The sequence below is a fragment of the Lepisma saccharinum genome, chromosome 1 (assembly GCF_977018435.1).
Source record: "Lepisma saccharinum chromosome 1, izLepSacc3.1, whole genome shotgun sequence".
NCBI lineage: Eukaryota > Metazoa > Arthropoda > Insecta > Zygentoma > Lepismatidae > Lepisma > Lepisma saccharinum.
Window position 1 is genome coordinate 144,771,298 of NC_139229.1, and position 15,488 is coordinate 144,786,785.

Here is a 15,488-nt window from a genome sequence, read left to right on the forward strand (position 1 = left end):
GGTAATGTATATTTCTAAGGTTTGATATAGATAGGAGTGTATTTGAAATTTGTTTGTAGATTTTATGTAAATAAAATATATAATGGGCATAAACAGCCATATGCAATGCTGTAAGTCCAATAAATATATTGATGATCAAAACAAGACAAAGAAAGTTTGTAAATTTATTGCGGTTGGAAACTTTGACAAGTATCCTAATAACGATTTTTGTTCCGCCAAATATAGTGCACTTCGTAAAATAACTTGGTGACATGGCAAGACAAGATAAGTGTGAACATTTTGTACGAATATGCATTGTAACTTTCAATGAGCTTAGAGATTTGTGTACATAATGATATTTTATAACATTGGTTATTTTCTAAAAATAATCATGTGAACAGCAAGGAAGTAGTGCCACTTTCAACATGGCGAGTTCTATGCATGCGGGAAGGTCTCCTTGTTCAGTGATACATCAAATCGGTGAGACGGTTTGTTTACAGAAAGTCTCAGGGTTGGTGATTTACATTTTAGATATTTGTGTTTGTGATAATTTTGTGGCAGTATAATCCGATGTTCTATCACAAATATCTAGCAAACCCCATGAAGCTTCACTTGAGTACTGTAGATGCAATTCTTAACAGTAGTAATTTTTCAAATTTTGGAATATCATATCCAATGCTCAAAGTGGAAATTCCTAGCTTTTGTGGGAGGGGGTTAATTTTAGCTATAGGTTGGGGGATGCTTGTAAACATCAACATGGAGACAGTACAGTAAGTGGGTGGATGAGTATGAAAATTTTCCTACATTTGGAGGGAGAGTATGTTTTATTAAAATTTTCTTAACTGGAGGATAGCCTTGATCATAGTTTTTCAGTAGAAAAGGAATTTTTGAGAAACGACTTTGCTGCCCAGAACAAGGTCAGCACAACCTTAAAGCATAGGTTACGCCTTGTGCCCACCATTATTAAGAGTGAGTTTGTAATATATTTATTTATTTCGTCTTCTTTTACATGGCGAAGTTAAGGCTGTGGAGCCTTTTCTTCCACTTGACCATGTTTACAAAAAAAATTGAACATGAAATAATTAAAATATTGAAAAAAAAGAAAGAAAAAATATATAAAAATTACAGAGAAATAAAAAATGCAAAGAAAAATTACATATAAGAAAGGTAATCTAACCTATAGATGTGATTAGTTTCCACTTATCTTTATTAATATTTGTGGCACATATTTGTTATTTTACACCTAATTTTTACTGTTTCCAACAGTCTTCCTCAGGCCAAATAACCAGGTTGATGGTCTCAGGTTGGTTCCTTAATGATTCTCTCAAATGATAAGGTATAATTCCAATGGACTTAGTCCTTGTTGACAAGTGTTTTTGAAATTTCAGGACCAAAAACAAAGATACCCACATTAAAAGTGCTTGGTGGAAACCTAACAAGCAATTTTAACCTGTGTAGTTTTATTTCCCATTTCTTCAATTTTTATCCTGACTACAGTGATGTGTTTATGTACATTATGTCATCCTTAGGTGTGGCCTAGTGAATTGTCTCAGACTTTACCAAAAGATCCCATTCAAGCTGTGATAATAGAGAATCGCAATGCAAGTGAAGTGAATGACCAATCAAAGACTGACAAGGTAAGCATGAGAACTTTTCGGTGCTTTGCTATTTCATGATTTTTCCATTGTGCATGCATATGTATATCTTATTTTAAAAATGGAGTTGTTCTTATAAAAAGATGTTAAAAACTGTACTTACGTATGCGAGTATGTTGTTCCTAATTTCCTTTCTTTAGAACTACATTTCGGAGATTAACTATCCCCTTCTTCAGGTTCGTATGAAAAAACTAGGTACTTAGCATAGTCTACGTCAAAATGTAATAAAGGATTGTGGACAAGGGTTGGTGTGGATACATTTAAGATATTATATATATCCTCGCCCTAGACGTATATGAAAAGCTCGTTGTTCGCTAAAACTTGCACAATAAACCTATTCTCATGTTAAAAACGTTAAAAAACTAAAAAAAAACTGTGTGTATCACTATATACAACTTGCAGGTTCGGCCATTCCTGCTCAGTTACATTTTGACGTGGTACTATGCTAAGTACCTAGTTTTTCATACACACCTGAAGAAGGGGATAGTTAATCTCCGAAACGTAGTTCTAAAGAAAGGAAATTAGGAACAACGTACTCGCGTACGTAAGTACAGTTTTTAACGTTAATTTTTTAACGTCTTTTTATATTCTGGAATTGTGAGTAATACACACCAAACCTACAAAATGCTATGGAGTTCTTTTGTTTTTCGTGTATATAAACCCAAATTGTTATTTTTTTGTGTGTTTTGGTTTGTTTTAATGTTTTTTTTTTAGTGTTTTGGTTTGTTGAATTGTTACGCAAGAACTGAACACAGTAATGAACAAACTGTTATAAATGTTTTTATGCTTTCAGGGAGCAAAAGGCAAAGTGAATCATAAAGAGGATGGAAAGCTTCAAATTGTGGTTGACAGTTCATATGTGTGTCGATATTGTGATACATCGTATGCCTCCTACATTGAGTTGAAAACGCACATGAAGGAACATTCGCATAGAAAGGTATTTCATACTGAATTATGTTTTGAGCATGTGTATGCTGACATTATAGAGGTACTAAATTAAATCCTTAGCTGGACATGACTGGGCCCAGATTTATATACGTGAAGGCCTGGTGTTAACATCATTGTGAATCTCCCTCCCCTATGTACAGTTTAAGTAAGTTATAACTTTTGGGTCAAATTATGTCAAATGGTTATATTTTTACTTTATTTCAAATATATTCTTTTTCCGTTTTTATATGATTGTGCATATGAGGTGTGTGTATATACACGTGGGAAAGTCAAAAAGTTAGTTGCACTTATCCATAACATTTTGTCCGAATTTTGATGAACGTGGCTGGGAAGACTGCACACAGTTCCCTTGAAAAGGTGGAGTTAAGGTTGTGCCATGGCTGTTAGGGCTCTGACATTATCAGTGCTGAAAATGTCATGTCAGTTGGAAGTTCCGTCCAAACTGGAAGTGCACACTGCAGTGACTCGCTTTCTGTGGGCAAGAAGGTGTAAACCTACTGAGAATCATTGCCAATTGCATGAAGTGTGTGGTCATAAAGCAATTTAGTCTCAGGCGATCACACAGCATTGCGTGTTGTTCGAGAATTACCGACAAGAAGGCTGTCAAACGAGGGACAATGTTGAACATGTTAATGAACTGATTCGTAGTCCAGACCTTTCACCCTGCAATCTTCATGTCTTTGAGCCTATGAATAAAGAACTTCCGAAGCAGTGAACTGCGATGCAAGAATGGTTATCGAAAGTTAGATGGAATTCTTCGAACAAGGTGTGGAGAAACTCATATCACGCTATGACAAATGTTTTAACAGACTTTGTGATTATGTAGAAAAGTAGTTTTGTTAGTGTACTTTAATGTACATACAAGAATTGTCTGCCATATTCTGTACATTTTTTCTTTCACACCAGTACAACTAACTTTTTTGACTGACTCTAGTATATGCACATCAATGGAGTGCGTGTGATGTAATATTGCGACTGGGTTGAAGAGGCACCAGGATTGGTTGATGGTATCAGAAATTATCAGATGCTATTTAACCACCAATGCTGATCAATACTTTTCTGGAGTCTTGTGGGATCAATTTCCCTCTAAACTATGCAGATTGCCTACTTTTATTTAAGTTTGCTCCAAGATAGAGTAGTATGAATGACTGTCATAATTATATAGTAGCTGTTATGATATTCTAATTATCTTGCATCTTGTACATTATATTTTAAATAATTTGAAGAAAATCCTTTGTAGAATGATGTGTTATAGTTAGAGGCATGCAAATTTCGTTTTTGACGAAAACACTAAATATGAAATAACATTACTTACGTGAAATTTAGAAGATTTCGCACTTCCGCATTGCACAATTTAATGGTTCAATCCTATTAATTTCGAAGATCCACTGTCTTCATTCACAAAAGGGTACATCGTTTGAAGTGGAGATGGTACCGCGTCACTCAGCGGTACCATCTCCACTTCAAACGATGTACCCTTTTGTGAATGAAGACAGTGGATCTTCGAAATTAATAGGATTGAACCATTAAATTGTGCAATGCGGAAGTGCGAAATCTTCTAAATTTCACGTAAGTAATTTTAAACCGCGTTTACCGCAACCATCATGACTGAAATAACATGCTGTAATGTTCATTTTTCATGTTTCTGAAAGGTCTGAGGTGCATTTTTCTACCCTGTTTTGTCACGAAAGAATGCGAAATGAACTGCAAAATGCGAAATTTACCGTTTATATACCGACGCGACACTTTCGGAAGTCTGAAGTATCCTGTGAGTTATGCAATTCACGGAAAATTGATTAATTCTGCTGTAAATATTTGAGAAGCAAAAATGGACCCCTTTACACAGGAATAAACTTAATACTCTGGTAACTACATAAATGTGCTATTAGAAGGGAAAAGTTTATTTTGTGTAATAAGTGCAGTTTTTAAATCAAATTTAGGATTATATTCACAATTTTAAAACCAAAATGTCATCTTATATAGCACTTTTGATGTGATTATTCACCGCTATAACACCGAAATTTTATTTTATTTACCGCTTTTCAACCTGAAATCGACTCTGTTTTTGTACCGAAATTTTGCTTTTTTATTTACCAAAAATATGTGCCTCTAGTTATAGTTATAATGCAACACTTATATATTAATTTTTATAACATATTTTAATTGCTCTCAATGTTCAAACATGATAGTGGTATTGGTGTGAATCAGGAAGAATATAGACATCAGTAAGAGTATCAGTTTAAAAAGTTATTGGCTCAGTACTAATGATGTCCATGCTGTTTAGTGGCCAACATACCCTGAGTATGACAAGTTTGAGCTGATATCGTGACTCCTGTGTAACATTTGTTGTTTTGTCCATGAGATGCTACAACAGACCCGGACAGCTATGTCAGAGTACACTATGATGCAGGAACCTGATCACAGCAAAAATGGTGGGACCAAGTCGTAAGTGCATATTCATGCTCTTAGAGAAAGTGTAATTGAAAAAATAAATGATTATTATGATTTGTTATTAAAAATACATGAATTGCAATTCCAGGTCTACAAATGCATCCAGAAACAGTGCCAGCAAACATTCACCGACCTGGACTCCTTCATTGTACACACAAAGTTACATTCCAACGATATGCAATATCACTGCCACGTGTGCAATAAAGCATTCTCATCACTGGGACAGCTTAGTGTACATCAGTACAGCCATAGTGGAGCCAAAAATGACAAACCTGGACCTAGGTGAGTGATATAATCTTACAGCATTGATTCAGATTTTTACAAATTTGGACATTTTGTGTCTTGTGGAACTGTGAAATGTCAAACAGAAAAGGAAGATGTTTAAAATGCACGGAAGGAATCAATTAATTGGTAAATTATAGATTTTGAGCAATAAGGTATCATTGAAGCTGAGCCAAAATGCAAAATGCCACACAACACGTGGCTGGGTGTAAATATCTGGGAAATTATGCAAGAAGCATGATTTGCATTAATATTGGAATATAATATTATTTTTATATATTACAGATGAATAGCAGCTATTTTAATTTTCTAATTATTTTATATGGCGAACTTATGATTATTTTAAAGTAAAAACTGTTGGAGATTGATATACCATATTTACGCGTGCATGTATAATGTGCAGTACAATCCAGTTTCAAGAAATGGCTTTCTTAGTTGTAGGTCGTAAAGCTGTTGCTTTGTTGATCAAGAGTGAATAACTTCATACCTATTCAATGAGTCACCTGTTGCTATGTGGACCAAGAGGAGAATATCCTCTTGTGGAAACAATAACTCATCTCCCCCCTTTTCCCTCCACTGTGTTTAGTATCCCAAAGCTTTCACTCTTTAACCACCTTATTTATTCTGTAATAGTAGAAAGCGAGATCAAAATTACGTTATGGATTTGCAGTGCTCAGGAAGTTATTTTCTATTATTTCTCGCCAACAAATACTGCTGATATGCATCCCATGTGACAGAAGGTACATGCTCGAATTTCGCCAGAGTTACACTGCTTTTCTTGGTGTCGCAGAACATTACATTACAAAGTGAAGAATCGTGTGAAATGGCCTTCAAACTTTTATACGTGGTTTTGCTCATTCCTACTTTACTTTTTTTTAAATAACTTCAAAATATATACTTTTTCCGTGACTAATGTAACATTTATACAAGGCACATTCAGGACTTTCAAACTATAGCCTGACCAGTTAAGTCCCGATATGCGCAGATCGCTGTGGAGCACTTCCTATTATGTCATCCTCCCCACCACTCTTCTACGTACTAGTCTGGCCTTGAGAGTACTCAGCAAAATTAAGCTAAAACAAATATGACAAACAATTTTTACTATGTACATTGACGATATCAGTTTATCAGTGGTTCATTTGATTTAATGGTGTCTTTGAAAATGCGTGCGGTGAGCGGATCATAAACTCTAGTAGTACGCATGCTTGTTAAGGTTTATAACGAAGAGAAAGTACTGGGCGAATGACTTCATTTTCTGAATGCGACATCAAGCAGTGGCCTGGTTTTTTTTAAAGCCGAGTAGGGTGGGGGTTCTTTTGTTTATCGTACAACAATCACTACGAGAAGACAATCTGATAACATGCTTGCCTGTGTTCTTTTTTAAAGCATTGAAATGTTCTTGCTCTTTACTCTTGGCTGCATATTTTTGGAATGCAAAAATCAAATCATGCCGGGTCCAACGAAATCCACAATCTGCTCTGGAAAGCCCCTTAGAGGACAGGCCAGATAAATTGTTTACAATGTAACATATTTGCGAAATCAGGAGTAGTTACATTAACTTAAGTATAATGTTGTCGAGTCCACAAGCGCCGCTACGGGAGTATCTACTGTAAATGGATGGTTTCTCAAGTTTTAAAAGAATTGGATTGGATTGTTGTTTTAAGTCCACTTTATGCACAGTAAGGCTAATCGGGACTGGACCTGCAGTTTAAAGTGGGATCGAACCACTATGTGCCTCTACCGGGAATCGAACCCGGGACCCCTTGCTTAGAAGGCGACGACGCTACCTCTGCGCCATCGGGGAGGCCAAGTTTTAAAAGAAGGAAAGGTGCGCTGAATTTATGTACTCCGACAGGTAGAAAACAGCCCTGGAAAAAGCAAATACAAATTTCGTTGAAAATCCTCGGACCATTCCGCTCCCTCCAGGTTGCAACACTGCGAACCAACGTTGCTGCGAAGAATGGAGTGGGGAAATGTGGTGTGAGATGCGCAACAGCTATTTGCAGCGTCTTCGTTTTAAACTTGTCAAGTTATAGTTAGCAGCACAAGATTTCTTCCATTAAGGAATTTACACACTCCATTATAATTATTTGGCCAGTAATACATTTTAATTATTGTTTTCTTTTTCCTTATGTTTTCTTTCATTCAAAGCACCATAGAAATCAGAATGTTCCTTCATTTTGTGATGAACTTATTTCAACCGCATTTCACGTTAGTGTCGTTATCTTGAATGGAATACTGTTGCCATATTCAGAAACTGCAGGATTTAAGCTTTACAACGATATTTAACATGATAGGGTTCCGAAAACATGAAAAATCAATGCAAGTGTCCAAATTCATGGAATGCCCCTGTACGGTTTCATGTTGGCTGTCTGAATTATTCCGTGCATAATATGCACCACAGTTTTTAGGAGCAAAAATTTTGGAAAAAAGTGCACATTATACATGAGTAAATACGGTATTATAGTTCCAGTGAAATTGTTACATGTTCCAGCATTGTTATCAATGGGAGTTGGCAAGAGTATTAGCATCTGCACTGGTTCAAAGAGGTATCAGCTCATCCATAGTTTCAACAATAATTTTACCACAGTATTTGTTTAAATATTTTGTAAATAAGTGTACAGACCTGCCCTTTTGTTATTTTCCACAAAAGTACACGTATATAAGCAGAGCTCGTACACTGTATTGTGCAAGAAGAGGCAGAAAACAACATAAAATAACCAAATCATCATCATTTATTGTTATCAGCAAACTGTGTATGTGTAGTCTATTTAGTATTGATAAAAGTTGAGCATTATCTTCTCGGTTGCCGAACATGTTCAGTGACCCACTCAGTTTCACTAGTCACTACAAAAGACTCTGCATTTGATTCCTGGCCTTGACATGGGTGTTTCTTTGTTAGTGTCCCTTCATTGGTTTTATCTGATTAATCCTCATTGTTGCGATTAGCCTGAAGGTGCATCTTGAGGAAACTTGATGCATTCTTGTGGATGGTTTTATGAACCTGTTTTTTGAAGTAAACAAAATTGTTTGTCTCATTTGTAACACAATGCAACTTTTATTTCCTATATTGCAGGTTCTATCGATGCTTCAAGTGCAAGAGTCATTTTTCATCACCTCAAGCCCTCGATCATCATGTGTCAAGTGCATCGCATCATTACCCTTGCAAACATTGCAACAAAGTGTTTACGTGTGAACGATACCTTCGAAGGCACCTGCCAACGCATGGGACGATGGATCTGTTTCCTTGTGTTTACTGTGGTAAAGGGTTTCGGACAGAATATTACCTGAAAACTCATTTGCTCATTCATAGTGGCGAAAAACCCTTCCGTTGCACTGAGTGTGCATCATCCTTCAATCGCAAGGACAAACTCCAGAGGCACATGCTTATCCATCAGCCTTTCAAGAAGTTCAAGTGTCCGTTCAGAAATTACTTGGGGTGTACAAAAGAGTTCAATAGGCAAGGTAAGAGGAAATGCAATGCACATAGACAGAAGTGGGCAGTAGTGTTGGTAAAAGTCTGTATTTAGAGTTTTTTTCTTAAAGTCTCATTAAATTCAGTATCTTTTGTGTTTGATTTTTGTTACTAAGCATCGCATTTGTGTCACTTTCAGCTAATCACAGTGATGAGGATACGTGATAATTTGATGAAATTGATGAAAGGACACTCACAAAGATCACCCATGCCCAGCTGAGATTCGAACCCAGGATAGCATGCTGTGGTCAATTTTGAAATTTTGGGATACATATGGATTCACAGTGAGATGACCGATATTTTTTACAGTTCAGTTAAAGATTAAACTTTCCATTTAAGACATTTTCTACTGTTGTGATAACTATTATCGTTCTGACAAAGTATCCCAGTTATGAAAGTGTTTTTTGATTATTGGATCTCACTAACAGATGGAAATTGTATATATATTATGGTTTTGAGAACTAGGTTTTCTTCTTTTAATTCACCATGTTATATTACCAAGTTACTTTTTTTACAGTACATCTATCATGATAATTTTTAGCACAAAATTAAAACATTTTCTTACCTTCATAAAAATATTAGTTTCGTGTTCAATAATAATAATATGTGACAATACTGGCTTTGGAGTTATACGTAAATGCATATAATATGGACTTTCTAAAAAATGTAATTGCCATTTCACTTTTAAAATGCTATTTGTCAATATATAATGTAATGGATCTGCAATTTCAACCATTAGACTAGCTTTCACCTCTGATCCCTCTTGAAGGCTGACAAGGCTATGACCTCTTTACACTACAGTAAGTAGTGTTGGATTCAACTTTCATCATACAGGTACATATGGTGTATAAATTTTACTTTACCGTTGATATAATTAAGAGTTGTAACATGAATTATTAAAGACTTTAGTATAGTGCTGTTCGTGATTTATATCTCCTATCTGGTGTTCTTAATTTTGCAGATAAATTGAAGCTGCACATACTGACCCACAGTCCAGTGAAGAAGTACCAATGCAAGAAGTGCAACAAAGTGTTTCAAAGACTGACTCTCCTTCGGGAGCACGAGAAGACTCATAGCAGTGCAGACCTGCACTGCACTGGCTGTGATACAGTAAGTAAAAAGGTTCACTCATAAGATTCAGTAATAGTCTAGTTTCACTGAGACACAAAAGATCACATCTTTGTCAAGTTGATTTTAAGTCATTTCATGGAGAAAGTTTAAAAAAACCAACAACCAGAATCATCATCATTAACACTGGTTGTTCGTTCTTTTGGACTTCCTTGTTGTTTTTCTGTCTCAGCTCACTAAAATAAGCAAATCCAGACTATTACTGATATCTATGTTCTGAAAGGTTTGCATAACCGCTTTTTGTAGATGCAAAATAATCTAACACAGTAATTTTTAGTGGTTTTTATTTTATCTGTGACGTTTCATCCTGGTTTCCAAGAACTTTTTCAAGTATACACCAAGATACACATACAACACACAACCTCACATGGCTAGTCCTCTACACTTCTGTGTGTAGTGTGTAGAGTTGACTAGAGTGTGTAGTGACTAGAGTGTAGAGTGTGTAAAGTGACTAGCCTATTACTGATAAAACAAGAGATGTGTGCACCTATTACAAGCAAATTCCTCGTGAGATTGCATTCTCTCCTTTATTGATTGAAATCGCCCTTAACCCTCGGATGCATGTGTGGGGTCATTTTGACCCCACTGTCTGTTTATTTCCTGGTATTATAATAAAATCTAAATAAATAATTCTGATTTTCTGTGACATCTTACCATGCTACTTCAGCTATAGGAACATGTATAAATAAATTTCTTACAATTTATTTTAAATTATATTTTTTAACGTTTTTACGTTAAACGTTAATTTAACGTTTTTTTTAACAATACCCCTCCTTTCCGTGTGTGGGGTCATTTTGACCCCAGCCTGAAAACAGCAGGAAAACATTCATAAAGGGAAATTGATCCTACATATTATGTTCAATTATGCCCTAAACTAAACGCAATCATCTGAAGGTCAACCACCCACCCTGCCATGACTCACTGCAAAGTGCGCATGCGCAGATGTATTTGGCGCGGATCGAGGCCAACTGAGAGAAGTTGGGATGTTCCTGTTCGTGAGCTTTTTTTCAACAAATTCTCCAACCCAAAGTACAAAGCAACCTTTGGAGTAAATCGTTTCGAAGACATCAGAAGACTGCTCTGATCTGATGACAAACATACTCGCGCTGCACGTCTGGAGACTGATCACATGGCTGCATTTCGATATATCTGGACACTTTTTATCAAAAACTGTCGCAGAATCATGGTACCCGGCGACTTTCTTACGATTGATGAACAGTTAGTGCCTTTCCGTGGGAGATGCAAGTTCGTGCAATACATGCCAAGTAAGCCGGCCAAATACGGCATCAAGATCTTCTGGTTGTGCGATGCTGATAACTTTTACGCCAAAGACGGTCTAATCTACTTGGGACGACAGCCAGAAGAGCCAATTCAAAAGAACCTCGCCAGCAACGTCGTGAAGAAACTGTGCTACACACTGCGGAACTCTGGAAGAAATATCACAACTGACCAATTTTTCACAAGTCATGAATTGGGTAACGATCTCCTGTTACAAAATGTAACCATTGTTGGAACAGTAAAGAAAAACAAACGTGAAATCCCACCTGCACTTACCAATATCAAGACAAGGCAGCCTAGTACATCACAATTCGACTTCCATGAAAAGAGACCCTGGTAAGCTACGTCCGAAGAAAAACAAGAATGCCATTCTACTCAGCACTATGCATCATGACATACACATTGATGATGATGATTCTAAGAAGAAGCCAGAAATCATAAAGTTTTACAACCAAACAAACAGTGGAGTGGACGCCATGGACAAACAGGTTCAAACATACAACTGCAGAAGATAGACAAGTCGATGGCCAATGGCTCTCTTCTATAATGTAATCAATGTAGGCGTTCTCAATGCATACACATGCTACTTGTCACAGAATTCTGATTACCATTCAGACGCCGTATGTTCCTTATTGAGTTGGCGAATGAGTTGATTCTTCCTCACATGCAGGGCAGGTGCCAAAGTTTGAACGTGGAGGAACCAGTAACCGAGGCAATGAAACTTTGCGGCGTAGTAAGGCAGACACAGACACTGGAGGATAGATCTTCAATAAAAAGAGTAAGATGCCAGGTCTGCACAAGACAAGAGGACAGGAAGACGACAGAACGTTGCATAAGATGTGGGAAACCTGTGTGCAATGTCCACAGCAGTGTGATTCTGGTGTGCTCAGAATGCAAGTGAGGCTTATTTAATTGCCATGAGAGGCCGGCACATTCTTCTTTTTATTTCTTTTTTATTATTTTTTTATTTTTATTTTTTTAAATTTATTTGTTCTAGATAAAATAATATTTACTGCTGTATTGTGTTATCTCTAAAATACTGTTTCTCAGGTCAACTGAAGTGCTGATAATTGCGAGCGAAGTGTAACTACCATTAATATGTAGAACAGTAATTGTTTCCTATGTTATATTCAGATAAATTATTGATCAATGAACCATATTAGCTGAACTATTTACTCTGTCGTACTTATTTCAATGCATAATTGCATTGGGGTCAAATTGACCCCACATATGTAAAGTTGTAAAAAAAAGTGGCATGCATCCGAGGGTTAATGTCATCAAGTTGCACCCTCCATGATAGCACTGCAGTGAAATTTGCACATGATAAGTATAATAATTGTTTTGGTTCCAAGATATTTTAGGTGGCCAACTGCCCCTTCAAATGCATCACAAGAAAACAAGGACCATAATCACCGAAGGGTGATATGTGCATGTGTGAAATGACAGACAATGTTTACCAGTACTGTTAATTTTCCTAACCTGTATGTGCTTACCTTCGTAATTAAGTTTCACACACAAATAATAAACACATATTAAACATTCCGAATCCAAAAATAAATAGATCAATGCACGTAGCAACAGTTTAACACCGCAGGAATGAAAACAATGATATTTGAACAACATCAAAACTTAGAATGACTTCATGTTGTAACAAATTGTAATTGGAGTGTGCATACAAGAATCTATACTGTCTACAGTGTTAAGGAAGATTTCAGATTGAAGAAAACCGCGTTTGGTACAACCTGCCACGTTTCCCATACTAGTGATCGCTTGACAGTTCTTGTGCCACTGAGAAACGAGGAAAAATTTGCTAGGCAGCAAGGAGCGAATGGAAGCTGGAAGAGAGTTGGCGTTTAAGCAGATGCTGTTGCCACGTCGCAGTCTAATTCCCATGTGTTTTGTTTGTGGCTTGTTGAAGAAACTTGTTTCAAATAAGCATGTTGCTGGTTAGTGTGGTGTTATCTGAATACACATGTCTTAATTGCAGCCTGGCCTTGGCTTCCCCAACGTGCAGGTCACTCTATATATAGCGGCAACTCTGCATGGTTTCTGTTAGAAATGCTGACTGTTGATGAGCATGGGAAACTTGACAGGTTGTATCAAAAGCAATTTAGTAAGTGTCACATGTGACAAATGGCAAGTATCATTACAGCACAAACTGCACATACCTGAGTAGCCACTTTCTCCTCTAGTATGCAAAAAGCATTATCTGTGCATGTGCAACAAGTAGAGACAACGTTACACATGCTATTGAGAAAACAACTCAATATGAGTGATACAAGTGATGTGTGCAGTGTCTTGCAACTCCAATATGAAATGAATCATTCATTTGTTGTCTCTTGTCACTTCAGTGTGAAATCTTTCTGTAAAACTAAGTATCTTTATAACCATTTATTGCTCTTCTTTTCTAGACATTCAAGAAAAAACTTCAGTTCTCTAATCATAAGTGCAGTGGTGTAAAAAGAACACAAAACAACGGAAGCAGAATCTCAAATGGTCAGAATTTAAGGTATCCTCAAGCAAGACTACGTTCAGTCAGGTTTCAGGACAGGGAGCAAACGTCACAAGCATCGGAAATCGACAAAAGGCAGTCTGACAATCCTCAAGGTAACAGCATCACACAGACAAGTTTCTCTGAAGAGAAGGAGCAGGATAGGACAGATGTTAATAAAGTTCAAGTGCCAAATGAATCTGAGAAAAATTCAAACGATGATACTATAGTGCCCAGTGATAGTGTCCCAACAATAGAGATCATAGTCGTACCTTACAATGTTAATATTCCACATGCAGGTGGCGATGGAATGTACGAGGTCACATTCCCATCTGATGGGAAAACAAACTCTACAATATCTGTGTCGAACACAATCCCCGCATCTTCTGAACTACAAGACCTAGCCAAAGAATGTTCTTCGGATGCAAACATGACTATTCAGTGCACTGAGCAGACGGTATGTTCAACAGAAACAATGAACGAGAGCAATTATTTCGATTTGGTGTACTCGAAAGAAGAAGTGAAGGATAATATGACTTTTGAAGCATCGTCCCATTTTATGGTTGCTAGTGAAAAAATATTAAAAGATGCTGAAAGTGATCAAAATTGTTCAGCACCTGATTTAACACCCGAATACAGAAATGTAAGACTTTGTGAACTGACATTCGATTTGATTAATCGTAAGGACATACAAATTCACGATTCCAGAACATAAGTTCCTTTTTTTGAGACTTTTCTTTTTCTAGTTTCAATTTGTTACCTGTAAGTGTTTGTATAGTAAATGAGTTTATGTACTGATATTTATACACAACTTTTTAAAAGTTAGTATTTGACTTTCCTTGACATTTCTGTGATTCATTTGTACACCAATTTTTTTCTTTATACTCTGACATCAAAGTGCAATATTGCATTTATATCTGCATTTATATTACAAAAAATATGATGTGTCAATTGTGGACAGGGTTGTTAGTATTGATTTATGACCTAAAACTGAATAAACATTGTTATGTTTAAAATATATATATTTCATCTTTCCTTTGTTTGCTAAAGCAGGAGTTTCTTTACAGTTGTCCATGTTACCACATTCAATGACTAATTTGTAAAACCTTAAATTTAAACCACATGTCTTATAGATGATACCAGGTGATTTGCCTGGTCACTCAATGTTTCAACCAATAATTATTGGTCTTCTTCAGGAAGCAATAGAAAATTCTTAGGTATAATAACATTGTGTCCCACACCGTGGCCGTGCGGTCTAAGGATCAGGCTACAGGATATGCGCTGGTTAGGGTCACCTGGGAAGAAGCGTAAAAAATATTCCTAAGATTTCAGCCAGTGTATGGGACTGGTGGTCACCCACCATTGTTAGGAAATTGGAGAGCTGTGAGTAAGTAGGGTAACCTAGTCATGAAAACATACGACAATGACTGGGGGTTCAACGTGCTTTTTTTATTTTTTTTTATTTGATTTAGTTTATTTTACTTCGCGTTTTGTGCCTCTTGGCTAATTTGCGAAGATGGGGATGAGTGATGAAATGATGAAATTGATGAATGGACATTCACAAACAACCAAGCCCGACCGGGATTCGAACCCGGGACCCTTGGCATCGCAGCGCGATGTGCTAACCACTCGGCCACAGGGTCGGGCGGTTCATCGTGCTGACCACACCTTACCTGTAACTGTTTGGATGATCGGCCACCTCTGCTGAGGCATGTGAGAGTGAGGTAGGTCGGCCCTGGCCTCCTGGTCCGTTGTGCCAAGGGCTATTATTATTATTATAATCACATGGTATTTAAAGAGG

At 36.8% G+C, this 15,488-nt stretch overlaps 1 protein-coding gene across 2 annotated transcripts in view; it reads left to right on the forward strand.

The window, feature by feature from the left end:
- The window catches only part of LOC146002060 (zinc finger protein 341-like), a 39,671-nt gene extending 24,975 nt beyond the window's left edge, over positions 1–14,696 (forward strand). For both annotated transcript variants that reach the window (XM_083139783.1, XM_083139776.1), the window contains exons 9-14: positions 1,509–1,616; positions 2,428–2,571; positions 5,122–5,315; positions 8,392–8,780; positions 9,752–9,900; positions 13,608–14,696. In XM_083139783.1, the coding sequence (XP_082995909.1) occupies positions 1,509–1,616; positions 2,428–2,571; positions 5,122–5,315; positions 8,392–8,780; positions 9,752–9,900; positions 13,608–14,402 (1,779 nt within the window). In that variant the 3' untranslated portion in view covers positions 14,403–14,696. The remainder of the gene's footprint in view (positions 1–1,508; positions 1,617–2,427; positions 2,572–5,121; positions 5,316–8,391; positions 8,781–9,751; positions 9,901–13,607) is intronic.
- The last annotated feature ends 792 nt before the right edge of the window (positions 14,697–15,488 follow it).